This window comes from Neophocaena asiaeorientalis, unplaced genomic scaffold (genome assembly GCF_003031525.2).
Source record: "Neophocaena asiaeorientalis asiaeorientalis breed wild unplaced genomic scaffold, Neophocaena_asiaeorientalis_V1.1 scaffold78, whole genome shotgun sequence".
NCBI lineage: Eukaryota > Metazoa > Chordata > Mammalia > Artiodactyla > Phocoenidae > Neophocaena > Neophocaena asiaeorientalis.
In genome coordinates, this window is record NW_020175018.1 from 2,847,723 (window position 1) to 2,862,940 (window position 15,218).

General features: G+C 45.9%; 1 protein-coding gene across 1 annotated transcript in view; it reads left to right on the forward strand.

Moving 5' to 3' along the window:
- The window catches only part of PAPPA (pappalysin 1), a 225,850-nt gene that overhangs the window by 113,269 nt on the left and 97,363 nt on the right, over nt 1–15,218 (forward strand). The window contains exon 10 of the mRNA XM_024762187.1: nt 2,036–2,229. Within this exon, the coding sequence (XP_024617955.1) occupies nt 2,036–2,229 (194 nt within the window). The remainder of the gene's footprint in view (nt 1–2,035; nt 2,230–15,218) is intronic.

Below are 15,218 nucleotides of genomic sequence, written 5' to 3' on the forward strand. Positions count from 1 at the left end.
CCCTGCATCGGCAGGCGGACTCTCAACCACTGCGCCACCAGGGAAGCCCGATGTGGACCATTTTTAAAGTCTCTATTGAATTTGTTACAATATTGCTTCTGTTTTAAGTTTTGGTTGTTTGGCCGCGAGGCATGTGAGATCTTAGCTCCCCGACCGGGGATCGAACCCACACCCCCTGCATGGGAAGGCAGAGTCTTAACCACTGGACCGACAGGGAAGTCCCTTGACCGTTATTTTAGAATAAAGCTCATTCCTGTCCATTTCTTATGAAAGTTGTATGGCTATCTTGAGAGGTTGTCCTGGCTGGGACAGTGATTTCCGTATTACAGATGGGAAGCCAGTGACGCTAATTGTGCAGAGTTACATAGCTAATATAAGGGGCAGAAGCCAAACCCTGGTTAGAAATGGGGCTTCACGCCATCATTTTGTAGTAAGTAGGGGAAGGATGGCCTAGATCAAGCAGTATCCTCAGGGTGACCATATGTTCTGCGGTATTTAGATTTTCTCAGGATATGTGCGTATCGCCTGGACAGTTTTTACTAGCTTTCTCTCTCACTCTCAAAGTGCATTATTTGGACGATAAATTATAAGGTCACTCCAAAACACTGGATAGGGACTAGATTTTGAGGTGCTCACTGCCTTTTGAAGGAGCTGCTGTATGTAAACATGATGGCCACACAGTGGGATAAGTGTAAAGATGGGGATCCTTGTAAAATAGGAACCCACATAGGAGGGGGCACTTAGCTTTTCCTAGCAGAGTTGGGGAAGTATCACAGAACACCTGACATTCAAGTTATTAAAAGTTGGGCAGAGTGATCTCTTTTGGACGGCTACCTCCAGATTTCTCCTTGTGTGTGGTTCTATATTGCAACACCAAGAAACGTGTACTGTGTATGTCCTACTTACTTAGAAGGCATCCATTTAATTCTGTGCTTCTCTGATCTTTGTTCTTGCAGCTAAGTGAGCATCATTGCAGCCAGCTGCAGCTTTATATTGTCCCAAGCAGAACTCCTTGCTGGGATTTGAATTACGTGGGAGCTTGAGAACTCACTTGGCCTTTAACTGAAACACCTACTATATCCAACAAGGCCCTAGAAGCCTAGCACATTAGACAGGAAGGGCTCCTGGAGTCTCAGTAGCTTCGTCCCCTTCAATGATGATTGAGCCCAGAGAGGGAAAGAGATGTGTCTAAAGGAACAGAGCAATTTAGTTACAGACCTGGGACTGAAGCCAGAGTCTCTCATGTATCAGTGCACTCTTTATGTCAAACTGTAATCCTCTTTAGAGTTAAATAAACCTCAGTTTGAGACCATGAAGTTCTGTGGTGGCAGATAACATACCCAGAACTTGGACAGTGGAAAACCTGAGTTTGAAACTAGGGTCTGGCATGAACGCACTGAATGACCTTGGGCAAGTTATTAAAGATATGTGGGATCTCGGTTTCCTAATCTGGAAGACAAAAATAATAATTTAAATAATAACATCTTTCTCACAAGCTTGCTGTGGGGCTTACTTGGGGTAATGAAGGTGGAAATGTTTGTCAACTTTTGTTTGTGTGTGTGTAGTAAAAATCACATAATACAAGGTCTACCTTCTTAACAAATCTTTAAGTGTACATACGGTTTTGTTACCTGTAATCACAATGGTGTACAGCAGATCTCTAAAACTTATTCATCTTGCATAACTAAAACTTTATACCCATTGAACAGTAACTCTGAAATCTCAACCCCCTCCTGCCAGCCCCTGGCAACCACCATTCTACTGTCTCCTTCTATGAGTTTGTTTTACATACATCATATAAGTGGAATCATACAGTATTTGTCCTTCATGTAATGTCCTCCAGGTTCATTGATGTTGTCACATATGGCAAGATCTCCTTCTTTTTAAAGACTGAATAATATTCACCTGTGACTCTCAGTGATGGGCTTGGCCATGCTGGTGGCGCTGCTGATCTGATTCCATAGCTGCTGATGACAGATGAGGCCAAAGAACAAACATTGATCTGGTCTCTCCCTTCTATGTCTATCTCCTGTAGATGAACCCAGCCGGTGCTATTTCCATGATGGTGATGGGGTATGTGAGGAGTTTGAACAAAAAACTAGCATCAAAGACTGTGGTGTCTACACGCCCCAGGGGTTCCTGGATCAATGGGCATCCAACGCTTCCGTATCCCATCAAGACCAGCAGTGCCCAGGCTGGGTCATCATCGGCCAACCAGCAGCATCCCAGGTAAGCTCCCAGCCACACGTAACATTTCCCGCAGACATTCTGAATCTCTGCTCTGCCCCTCAAGGTTGCCCATCACAAAGAACAGTGTCATTGGACATGGCCACTTGATCATATCTCTAGCCAAATATAATTTTTTTTAATGCATATATAGGGAATTCTGTAGCAGTCCAGTGGTTAGGACTCCACGCTTTCACTGCCAGGGGTACGAGTTCGATCCCTAGTGGGGGAACTGAGATCCTGTAAGCTGTGCAGCGTGGCCAAAAAAAAAAGCGTATATAACTTTATCATATTTGTATCAAATATTCCTCCATAGGACTGTACCATTTTATATTCTTATCGGGAATGTATGAAAGTGTTTGTTTCTCTCCAATTTTAACAAGAGTGTATTGTCAACTTTTGGATTTTTACTGTCTCCATAGGTAAGAAAATGTCATCTCACGTTGTTTTAATTTGCATCTCTTTTACTACAGTGAAATTGAGATTCTTTATGTGTGTATCATGGTCATGTTCCTTTCTTTTTCTATGAGCAGTCTCTTTATCCCATTTTTCTATTGGGACTTTGGTCTTTTTCTTCCTGATGGTTAAAAGTGGTTTATTTACCAGCAAGATGAGCTCTTGTTTGTGATGTATGTTGAAAATATTTTTGCCCAGTCTGCAGTTTTTCTTTTGACTTTGCTTTTAATGCTTTTTTCAAAATTTTTTATAAAGTCATTTTTTTAAAAAAATTGTATTGATACGTAGTTGATTTCCAATGATGTGTTAATTTCTGCTGTACAGCAGAGTGACTCAGTTCTACACATATATATTCTTTTTCATAGTATTTTCCATTATGGTTTACACGGGGTATTGAATATAGTTCCCTGTGCTGTACAGTAGGACCTTGTTGTTTCACTATTCTATATATACTAGTTTGCATCTGTTAATCCCAAACTCCCAGTCTTTTCCTTTCCTACCCTCCTCTCCCTTGGTATCCACAAGTCTGCTCTTTATGTCTGTGGATCTGTTTCTGTTTCATAGAAGTGACATCATATGGTATTTGTCTTTCTCTTTCTGACTTACTTCACTTAGTATGATAATCCCTAGGTCCATCCATGTTGCTGCAAATGGCCAAATGCAATCCTAAGGTCTCATGAGACCTGTTTGTCAGCAATTGGACATGGAAGGGTTAAGGGCAAGAAACACCAGCATAGTAGGTGTACTGACTGTCCTCCTGTGTCCCTACCTATTGTAAGTTATATTTGGGGAAAGCTCTCCATTTTGGATATACCACTGGAATTCAGTGGGATAAGAATAAATTCTTGGGGTGAGTCTCACTTTCGAGGGGGGCAGAGTGTCAAGTTGTGTGCTCCTTGAGCACTCTCCCGTGAATTAACAGTGCCTCTACCATGAATTTGCTGTGTGGCTTTGGGCTAGTGTCCCCACCTCTCTGGGCCCCATTTTCCCCATCTTTAAGTTAGAGAGTAGTTGAGCTGGATGATCTGCAAGGACCTTCCCAACTCTAAAAAGCTGTGACTCGTTCCTTAGTCCCCAAATGCACTAGTTATGTCCCAAGGTTCTTCCCCAAGGGACCGTCAGGTTAGTTGAGGGAGCAAGAGTGTTGGGGCCACCAGAGCTGATGTGATTCTCAGGATGGCCATACTGTCCCCAGAGCCCCCTTTCCAATTATCCTGCTGAGCAAGCACCTGCCTTCTTCCGAGATTCCTGTTTCCCAGAGACACGACTCAGTGCTTCCTACTGCCTGGCCCCGTAGCCGTTTCTGAGGCCGGCCTCCCTCCTGGCCTTGCAGATGAGCCATTACTCCTAGCCAGTCCTCTCTAATATTGCTTCCCTGACTCAGGGTCGGTGGGGTAGTTGGGGGGAGGCCTGGTTTCTAGATGAAACAGAAATGTGACCTTCTGGGGCCCAGTGAAAATAATCTGAAGAGGTACAAAAGGAGTCCAAGCTCACTTACAGTGTTTATTTGATCATTGTTTCATTTATCTGGTTGTGTTTACATGCATTAGATCCTTTATTCATTCATTTGCTTCCGACTGCCCCAAGGAGGATGGAAAGAAATGGAAGCGTGGTATTCCCTGACGTTTCCCATGTGTAGTGCCAGCCGGGTGCATGAATGAATGAACGAACAAACGAATGAATGAATAAATGAGTGCTTGTGTAGGCCTCATCCTGCCCCGTGCCACCTCTGTATTTGCTGTATCCATCTCTGGTTACACCCAGGCTCTGAACTCTAATTACCTGTTTCTGTGTCTGGCTCCCCCTTTAGACTGCTAGTTTTGTGAAAACAGTTTTGAGATTTTATTCACTTTGTTCCCCCATCTTCAAGCACAGGTCTACATAAGACCGGGAGTTCAGGAGATGTGTATTTAATTGACTGTAGATACACACACACATGCTCTCACACACACACACACACACACACACACACGCACATTGCTACCTCTCTCACACAGAGTGTCCTGCTTCAGGAACAGCAGGGCTGGCCAGCAATAGAGCCAGGAATTCCAAATTCAGCACCTCCATCCAGTTCCTAGAAATGTTTAAAAAACATCTTTCAAACAAGGGTATTATTAACACACTCAGAATCTCACATGAGCAGGTGTTGAGGTAGCAGCTGTGCTTAAAAACCACCCAAAGTTTATTGCTACTAATGTGAGAAAAGGAGAGAAAGAATTTTCCAGTCTTAGCATTTGAAAAGAGACTTTGTGGGGCAATTATTCCAGTCTCCTAAGGAGGGGGCTGTCAGGAATCATGGGTGATTATCTCTTCCTAAACAAAAATCCAATTAAAAAAAATCATTATAAATACTAGCTCTTCGATCTACAAAGAGGAGATGAGGAAACAAAATCATCCTATTGAATTATTCATTGTAACCAATTTTATTTTAATGAAATCGACTAGGTTCCATTACTCTGGGCTTGGACATAATCTTTGTTACAAGGAGACTTCAGCTGTAACTAAATTTGCAATAATGAGATCAACTCACTGGAGAATACAGGGTCAGGGTAGGGGATGTGTGTGCCGTCTGGGTGCAGGGCTGGGCAGGGCGGCCTGGAGGCCTGCAGGCCTGCAGGCCTGCAGAACAAAAGTCCCCCCAGTTCCCTGTCTCAAAGCAAGTACCTAGAAGTCATTCACACACCGCCCCCATCATGCACAAGCCAACGTGTGCGCACACACACATGCAACCTGCATAACTCTGAGTAAAGGCTCTTCCTGGAGTGTAAACATAGCTCCCTTCTGACAACAGAGAAGAGGAAGGAGTCTAACCGTGGCCTTCATTACCCTGTACAGTGATTAGAGGAGGCTGGTGGTTAATTTTCACCCTGTCAGGGCCTCCAGTGAAGAGGTTGATGGCTTGAGAGAGGGAGTTGGGGGGTGTTAGACGCACCGTGTGCCCCTTACCTTCCCTCAACACAATTATACACTCGTCCTTCTCCTCCCTCCTCTCTCTCTCTTTCTGTTTCTTCTACACACATACAGACAGGCACGCACACGCACAAACACAGGAACACCCTACAGGAACAGGCCGTGTAGATGCAGGGGCTCCTATCCAGAGAGTGAGTACCAAAGCACAGGGTGGAGAGTGGGGCAGGGAACCAGTGGTTGTCGAGGTCCACCAGCCACTGTACTGGGCCCTCATACACACTTCATAGCCAACCCCCTCGCCATTCTTCAAGGAAAGAATTATTACCTACCTCTGAGAAACTAAGGGGTGGAGTGTTTTCTCCAGGGTCACACAGCCCATAGTGGAAAATCTGGGATTAAAAGGAGCTCGTGGAAGGTGACATTGGGCGCTTGGGAATATGCCGTCCTGTCCAAGAGCTGCAAGTAACTGGATTCCTGCAGAATATCGCTGTGAATCAAGCAGAAAGAGTCGTGGATGGACAGATCTTTGTGTTGGTGGTACTGTGCATGCTCCATGAAGTGCTTGAATTCTCCTCCTACAGACTTCTCTGGGCACTGCCCACACCTTGAGTTCAGGACGCTCCCTGTCCCTGTCTCAGTGGCCCTGTTCCTGGTAGCCTGGTGTTAGCTACGACGCTCCATCAGGTTGGGGAGTGATGAGATGACCTCAGGTGTGTCCATTTCCTTTTTACAAACCAGTCTCATCCCACTCTCTCTTTCCCTGATGCTGGAAGAATGATAAGTGCAGGTGTTTATTGGAGGTCTGTGCCGAGGCCTGGGCTGGAGCCCGCGGAAGAAACCAAAGTAAAACACCCAACCCTGACCTTGTTAGCGTGCAAGACTTGAGCGTGAGGATGCTATCGAGAGGAGCAGCCCTGTCAGAGTAAGCGGGCAAGTGATCACTGTGGCGACTGAAGAGACACCTCACTCTTTGTGCTGGATGAGTTTAGAAAATGGTTAAAACTTCCATTTTCATTTTTGTGTGAGCCCTCCATTTCTCGTAGTTCCCAGTCTCTCTTGTCCATTCTCCTGAAACAAGATTCCCAGATTTGGTTAGAGCCAAGCTCCTCCACCCCGAACATTGAGTCTTCTATCCAAATGTTATCAGAGTATCAAAACCTGCCGGCTCTGCGCAGTGAGCTGAACGTTCTATAATAAGGGACATTCTTGGGGTATCTTGGCCATGCACCTTTCTGGCCCAGCTGGATTTCAAGAGTCCCTGAGACAGAACAGAAATGGAAACAAGTCGAAAGTACTGGGTTATCTCTCTTCTGGGACCCTCAGCCCGATTGGGTTGAAGTGCTTGCAGAGATCTCGTCTTGTTCTCGTTTTGTCTCCATGTCTCACCTTTCTCCGGTGCTTTACACCATAGGCTGCCAAAGTGAGATGTAGATATTCCTTCATGCTGCCCCCACCGCCTGCATTTCCACCCAAGCCCGTTTCCTCCGGTCCAAACAGGCCCCTCCCTCCCCCTGCAATGGCCTAGGGGGCATTGGAAGCATGAAGGCTGTCAGAATGCACAGCGCTCTCCCAGCGATTACAGACCTTCAGTCAACCAGCCAGTGTATTTGCTTGATCCTTTGAGGGTAGCATTTAGACTAAGCATTTCCAGGGCTGTAGCTTAAGGGCCAAAGTTAAGAAAACCTTTCTAAGAATGAGAGCTATCCACAGTGAGATGAAGTGCCTTGTGATACAGTGAGCTGCCCATCACGAGGCACTCAGGCTGAGCTGGTGATTCAAGGAGATTCCTGCATTAGGAGAAGGACGAGGCCTGAGCGTCTCTCCTTGCTTTGTGATTGATTCTGACTTTGTATCCACCAACCCACGGTGAGGCATATCAGTTCTTTTTTTTTTGTAGTCTCATAAAGTCAGCTTTATTAGTGAATATACAGAGGCAACTCCAGATATCCCATTATTTAGGATGAAGAATATTAGTGGCTTAATCATTCTGGCTTCGCATTTTGTCCTTTTATTTTTTTTACATCTTTATTGGAGTATAATTGCTTTACAATGATGTGTTAGTTTCTGCTTTATAACAAAGTGAATCAGTTATACATATACATATGTTCCCATATCTCTTCCCTCTTGTGTCTCCCTCCCTCCCTCCCACCCTCCATATCCCACCCCTCTAGGTGGTCACAAAGCACCGAGCCGATATCCCTGTGCTATGCGGCTGCTTCCCTCTAGCTATCTACCTTACGTTTGGTAGTGTATATATGTCCATGCCTTTCTCTCGCCCTGTCACAGCTCACCCTTCCCCCTCCCCATATCCTCAAGTCCGTTCTCCAGTAGGTCTGTGTCTTTATTCCTGTCTTACCCCTAGGTTCTTCATGACATTTTTTTTTCTTAAATTCCATATATATGTGTTAGCATACGGTATTTGTCTTTTTCTTTCTGACTTACTTCACTCTGTATGACGGACTCTAGGTCCATCCACCTCATTACAAATAGCTCAATTTCGTTTCTTTTTATGGCTGAGTAATATTCCATTGTATATATGTGCCACATCTTCTTTATCCATTCATCCCGTGATGGACACTTAGGTTGCTTCCATGTCCTGGCTATTGTAAATAGAGCTGCAATGAACATTTTGGTACATGACTCTTTTTGAATTATGGTTTTCTCAGGGCATAAGGCATATCAGTTCTTTGCCACCTCAGTTTGCGTCACTATTACCTGTTCCTTGGCATGTCCATAAGATTGTGTGCCTCTATTAAAATGCAAATCATAATTTGTCTTTAGGGATTCATTCATTTGATTAAATGGAAATATATATGAAGCCTCCGCTGAGAAATGTGAGTAGGTAGAGAACATGGGCATTCATGGGGTCAAGTGGAAATCGTGCAGATGTGGCTTTGCCCTCGTAGCTTTTCCTCTTACTTGGGAATCTTGAGCAAATCACTCCTCCAGGGACCTCAGTTTTCTCCTCTAGAAAGAGGGAATGATAGCCTCTACTTGGTGGGGATTAAGGGTGTAAATGCAGAGAAAACCGTTCTGTTGTTGTTCGTTTTCCACTCATTGGGTAGTGCAAATGTTAATTCCCTCTTCCATTCATGTTAGGCCCGCCGCTGCACACCCTCACATGAGAGCCACCCACGGTGACCCACACAGCACAGAAGCTCAGTCAACATCTGGTTGAGTGAATAAACACAGTTGCCTTAACAAATGGTTCCTGCGTGCTCAGGACTGTACCAGGCATTTTGAGAAACTCCAAGGAAGTGCTGGTCCTTTTGTAGCCCTCAGAGTTCTCACTATTGCACGGGAGAGATGTGTCCAACTGGAAATAGCAGCCAGGACCCAAGAGTATGAGATTTAGAGGGAGTTTCCCTGAGGAAAAAACCACACTGCTATCAGCTTACTCAGCCAGCAGGGATGAAAGCCAGCATGCAGGGATGGAAAAGTCCTTTGCCCACTTTCAGAAGGTCCTGGACAAATTATAAAAATAACATTTCCCAAGTTCATCCAGGCTCTGCATCAAATTCCTTGAATCCTACTTAAACTGCTACAAGAATAGGGGTCACTGTTCTCACCTCACAGTTTGGGACAGTAAGGCTCAGGGAGCTGAGTGACTGACACGTTTGGGGGTTCGTACTTCTAAGAGGCAGAGGCAGAACCAGGATTCAGGCCACTGTGTTCATCATAGGAGCCCAGGTGCAGGACGAGGCAGCTCACGCCTGCTGCCATGGCTGACACAGGAAAACAAGTGAGGAGAGCTGTCTTTTGCGTCTTTTCTTACGTAGTGTGCTTTCAAGGAACACAAGGAAAGTGGGAACCCCCCTCTCCAGGACCCCAAATATTGCCCTACTGTTTCTGCCATGCTTCCTACATCTCTATCTAAGGGCAGTCGTTCTTTTGGGTTAAGTATTGCCCTCTCTAGAAAGTCATTTAAAAATCATACATGAAAATACGGGAGAAACATAGGAAATGTTTTAAGTTGCCAAACGCTGAGTGTAAAAGAAAAAAAGATTTCTTAGATTTTGGATCCAATCCGTGTCTGATTACTTCTGGGCTATGGGAGAGAAAATGAAGAAAAGCACAAACAGGACAATTGTAGATGGAAGAAGAAACTTTGCTCCATTTACAGGTTTGTCACAAACCATGTGCTGTACCCAGGAAACCTTGAGATGTCAGTAAGGGAATCGCAAGATGTGTGCATTCCTTGATGGCTCACCCGGAGAGCAGGGACCATTTATCTGTGTCTTCTGCATCCTTGTGTCCAGAGGAAGGGAGTAGAAATCCACCGGGTTCTCTGGACATAAGGGTAAGAAGTCTTTCCATAAGCACCCACAATGCAGTGTAGGAAGTGCTGGGACAGGGGAACCGAGGGGAGGGTGGGAAGATATTTCCATTGGGAGTGATTGCTGAGCTGTGACTGGAAGGTTAAGCTCCAGTAGGGGTAGGAGAGGGGTGTGCAAGGAAGAGCATGTCAGAGAGAGAGAGGCAGACAGAAGGAGACAGACAGACAGATAGACATGCAGACATCCAACAAAAGGCCAATAAGAAATTCAGGGGAAGTCAAGAGAGATGGGCTATGAAAATGATGCGGGGATGTCCTTCAGATGCTTGAAATTTAGCCTTTATCCCGAGTTCGAGGGGGAGCTTCTCAGAGGTTCTAAGCAGGGGGCCAACAGATCAGACGTTCATTTGAGGATGAAGACTGACATCTATGAACACCTCCTGGGTGTCAGACCCTGGACAAGTGGGTCGAAGCACATTTTGAAACTGAGAAGTTTTGCTTCTCGTCTCTCAGAATGAAGAGCTGCCTTCAGTGCGGGAGGTGAAGGATCTCCCCTGTGCCACTCTTTCTTCTACTTCTTTCTTTTCTTGCACCCGCTACTGGTATTGCATTGAAGCAGCCCCACGTGGAAATTTTGCATGGACGAACAAATGTCTGACGCTGTTCAGATGATTATATCGGCAAAGGGCAGGGGGCAGTCGTGGTCTCAGCACCCAGTGCTGAGGTCACTGCTGAAACGTGTCCCTTCACCGGCGTGTGCCGGTCTTCTCACTGGTGAAATGGGACAGCATCTGCCGGTGGAGGGAGAGGAGGGAGGCCAAGGGGATGTGCCGAAATGTCAGAGAAGATTCCAAGCAGTTTTCCCAAATACCCAAGGGATCTGCTTTCTTCTGGTGGTTTCTGAATAATTTTTCAAGAGCACATGTGTGAGTCATCTAAGGAGACGGAACAGAAAGTCCCATGGTCTGTTACAGTCTGTCCCATTGGTGTGGGGCACCCAGAAGTCCCTCCAAGACAGCAAAAGCCAGCTCCTGCATCAGAAAGGAGCCCCCTGCACTGGTGGCTGTAACTCCCTGAACTTGTCCTGGAAACGGGGGCTGGGAGGGACTCTAAATCTACCAAAGTGTTCAGGACCCAGCAAAGGACTCTTAACAGACTCTCCTCCACCCCGTCGCCTTCTCTGCCTCCTTAACTCCTTCACTCTTTCGATATTTATTCAAACTTAGGAAATGTCAGATGCTATGATTGGCCCCCCAAAACTTTGAGTGATGAGAGTTTTATAGAAGAAACTGAGATTTAGGATCAGCTCAGCCTGGCTTCCAGTTCTGGGGTCACCAGCTCTGTCACCCTGGGCAAGCCGGTCCTCTTTGCTTCTGCCCAATCTCTTATCTATAAAACAGGAGTGATAGCATCCATATGGCAGATGCTTGTCAAGGATGAGACATTTGATCCACAAATGTGGTTTTCCTTCTGATGGCAGCTGAAAACTTTTTAAAGAAATGCTGCTTTCTGCGCATGAAGCTTAACAACTGTGGGATCCAATTAGGAACAATTGAGTTTTTTGTTGTTATTTTTAAAGGAACACTCTTTGGGACACAGAAATCTAAGCAGAGAGAGAGACTTTGAAAGTCTCTTCGTCTTACTTCACTTAATTAAGATTTGGCTTTGATTAAATAACTTCCCTAAAGCCCTCCATCCCCTATCTGTTATGAAAGGATTCTGATGTTTGGGTTCAAAACCCACTATAATCTTCTTGTGAACCTACTATGTCCAAAGCATCCTTTTCAGCAGGGGATTGGGGTTGAGATGAATAATTCAACCGCTGCCCTCATGCTGTCTGTAGTGTCCACGGAGGAAAGGGAACACTGGAATAGGTACCTCTAAGAAGAAAAGAAGAACTTGGGCAAACTGCTGTGATACGTGGACACATGGAATAACCCTTAGAGGGACGTACACTGAGGGGGACGGGTGTGCGTGAATACAACGCCTGGCGTTTGCAGCAGACATGCATGGGTTACCAGGGAAGGTGCCACATGGAGCAGGGAAGGCTCTCACTTGCCAGTTGACTCTTGTCTTGCAGCCCAGGAACAAGCAAGGCTTTGTGGTTCGGGGCTGCTTCCACTGGCTCTTCACGGAGAGCAGACACAGCTGGGCCAGTTTACTCCACAGCCCCTCTAGGAAGACCCCCCCTAGGCCTTTGTGTTCCCTGCTTCTCCAAGCCTGACCCACTCCCATCTCACTGTCTATCGTCCGCGTCATCTCTCCCTCCTGATCCATTCAGGACCAGAGTCCTGCCTTCCATCCCTGCCATCTACTCAGGCTCCCTCAAGACCCTTCTCCATCCTCGTCTTTCATTTTCTTCTTTTTTTCAATTATTGTTGTTGTTTTAAGCAGGGGCACCAGTGTTTAGCCAGCATGGCCTTTGCTGTGTAATTTAGTTTCGTGTGCTGTACCCAAGAAACATGTAAAATATGTAACCAGCGCTCGCTCTCAGAGACTGTAGTGCGCGCGGGAAACAGCAGCCGGCCGAGCTTGCTGAGCCCGCTGCCTCGGCGGCATTGGATTCTGTCCCCAAAACCATGTGCTCATTTCTCTAAGTCTGGAAGTAAACGTTCTCAAGCCAGGCGCAAAGGATGGGGTTCCGAGGGGAGTTGGATGCTGGTTGTGCGTAGGATTTTGCTTTTGGTGTGTGTGTGTTCATTTGTTTGTGTTTGTTCTTCAAACCCCCTACCCCCCACCCTCCATCCCAACATCCTTACTTTTTAAATTAACCTGCATATGCTATGTATAGAACCAGACCAAGACCAAAAAGGGCTTTCTACCCTCTCCGCCACCCTAGGCACGGATTTCTTAAAACGTACCTAACTCTTCAGCCAGATCTAAGTACCAGATGCTCCTGGATATACTAGTGCCTGTTCATTTTTCAGGGAGAGGTGGACTGAGAGAGGGAAGTGCAAGGCACCCGTGCCGAGAGGTATGCTTCTCTGCCAGGGTGGTCCAACAAAGACTTCCCTGGGGCTCCTGCCCACCCCGGAACCCTTTACCCAAACTGGCCGTCTGTGTGCAGCTGGCAGAAGGGATGCTGGGCCGATGCCTGCATTTCTCTCCATCCTGGGAAAGAGCATGAGTTTCGGAGAGATCTGGTCTGCTGGCAGGATACTGCTCTCAGGAATGTGGATGCTGCTTGGGTGATGCCCAGGTCTGCAACGTAGCCTCCTGGGGCAAGGGGTCCGGGAAGAGAAAAGCAATGCAGAGCAATGTAAGGAAGGAGATAAACCGACATGCATCAGGGACCTATGGTCAGGAGTTTATATTCCAGAGAAGGCAGAACTGTGTCAGTGTTGAGAGCCTGGGCTCCAGCTCAGCTGTCTGATAGGACTTTCAGTGACGATGGAAGTAGTCTATATTGGCACTGTAGCCTCTAGACACCTATTGTTTTGAGCCCTTGAAATGTGGCTCAGGAAAGTGAGGAACTGAATTTTTAATTTTTTTTTTTTTTTTTTTTTTTTGCGGTACGTGGGCCTCTCACTGTTGTGGCCTCTCCCGCTGCGGAGCACAGGCTCCGGACGCACAGGCTCAGCGGCCATGGCTCACGGGCCCAGCCGCTCCGCAGCATGTGGGATCTTCCCGGACCGGGGCACGAACCCGTGTCCCCTGCATCGGCAGGCAGACTCTCAACCACTGTGCCATCAGGGAAGACCTGAATTTTTAATTTTAATGAGTTTAAAATTAAATAGCCTCAGGGAGATACTGAGCTACCCTAATGGAGCAGGTCTAGAGTCTATCACATCCCAGTGCTGCCACCTATAGTCAGATCTAGGGTAAGTTACATGGTCTCTCGGCCTCAGTCTCCTCATCTGTAAAATAGGAAAATCAAGTGGCAATTGTGAGTATTCCAGAAAATTGCACGCATAAAACACTTGGAACATTGCTTGGCATATAATAACTGCTATCTACATGTATTCAATTCAGTTATTGCATTAAACATTTATAACCAATCTGTGTAGTAAGAACTGTGTTCCCATTTCACAGATAGGGAAGCAAAGCTCCACACAGGGTCCCCTCCTCCAAGTGGTGAAACAGGAGGAAAGCCAGTGCTTTCAGGCTCCACAGCCCATGCACTTTCCAGGATACACACCACTTTCCCCAAGAATTTTTTTTAAATGTGTGGTCACTGCTGTGTGTTCCAAGATGAAGAACAAGGCCTGGCACACAGTAGGCATGCGATAAATACTTACAACTAGGGCTTTCCTGGTGGCGCAGTGGTTGAGAGTCCGCCTGCCGATGCAGGGGACACGGGTTCGTGCCCCGGTCTGGGAAGATCCCACATGCCGCGGAGCGGCTGGGCCCGTGAGCCATGGCCACTAAGCCTGCACGTCCGGAGCCTGTGCTCCGCAACGGGAGAGGCCACGATAGTGAGAGGCCCACGTACCGCAAAAAAAACAAAATAAAACAAAAAAAAACTTACAACTAAATCTGCACTTTGTTCTGTTAACAGCTTTGTACAGAAAGTAGGAAACAGCTACTGGAGGCCAGGCCCCAGGAAAAAGGCTCTACCCTTTTGCCTCTTATTATTCTGGTCTTAGAGATGTTCTCATGACTAGATTTCTATGGATATTGATGGAAACATAAAGGGCTGTCTGTCTGGCTTGAGAGTGTATGGTTCGCTTTCAGACAGGCCTCCCAGTGAGAGGCCCAGCCAAGGAAGGTGTGAAAGAGCAAGAGAAAGAAGGGAGGAAGGAGAGGTGGGGGAGAAGGGAAGAGGAATACAAAATTAAGGGAACTATACTCAATATTTTGTAATAGCCTGTAAGGGAAAAGATTCTGAAAAAAAATATATATATATATATGTACGTATAGCTGAATCACTTTGCTGTACACCTGAAACTAACACAACATTGTATTAACATCAATTATACTTAAAAAAAAACTATTAGAAAGCTACAGTAATCAAAACAGTATGGTATTGGTATAAAGATAGACAAACAGATCGATGAAACAGAATAGAGAGTCCAGAAAATAGACCTCCTAACATAAAGAAAACTGATTTTGACAAATGGACAAAATATTTGAACAGACACTTCACCGAAGAAGATGCTCAATATCATTAGTCATGAGAGAAGTAAAAATTAAAACCGCAGTGAGATATTGCTATACATCTATTAAAACGGCTAAAATTAAAACAGCTGACCATATCGAGTGTTGGTTAGGATATGGAGGAACTGGAACTCTCATACACTGCTGGTAGTAATTTACAAAGTGCAATAACTTTGGAAAACAATTTGGCAGTGTAATCCAGCCATTGTATTCCTAGGTATTAAAAGAAAACATGTCCACACTAAGGGTCGAG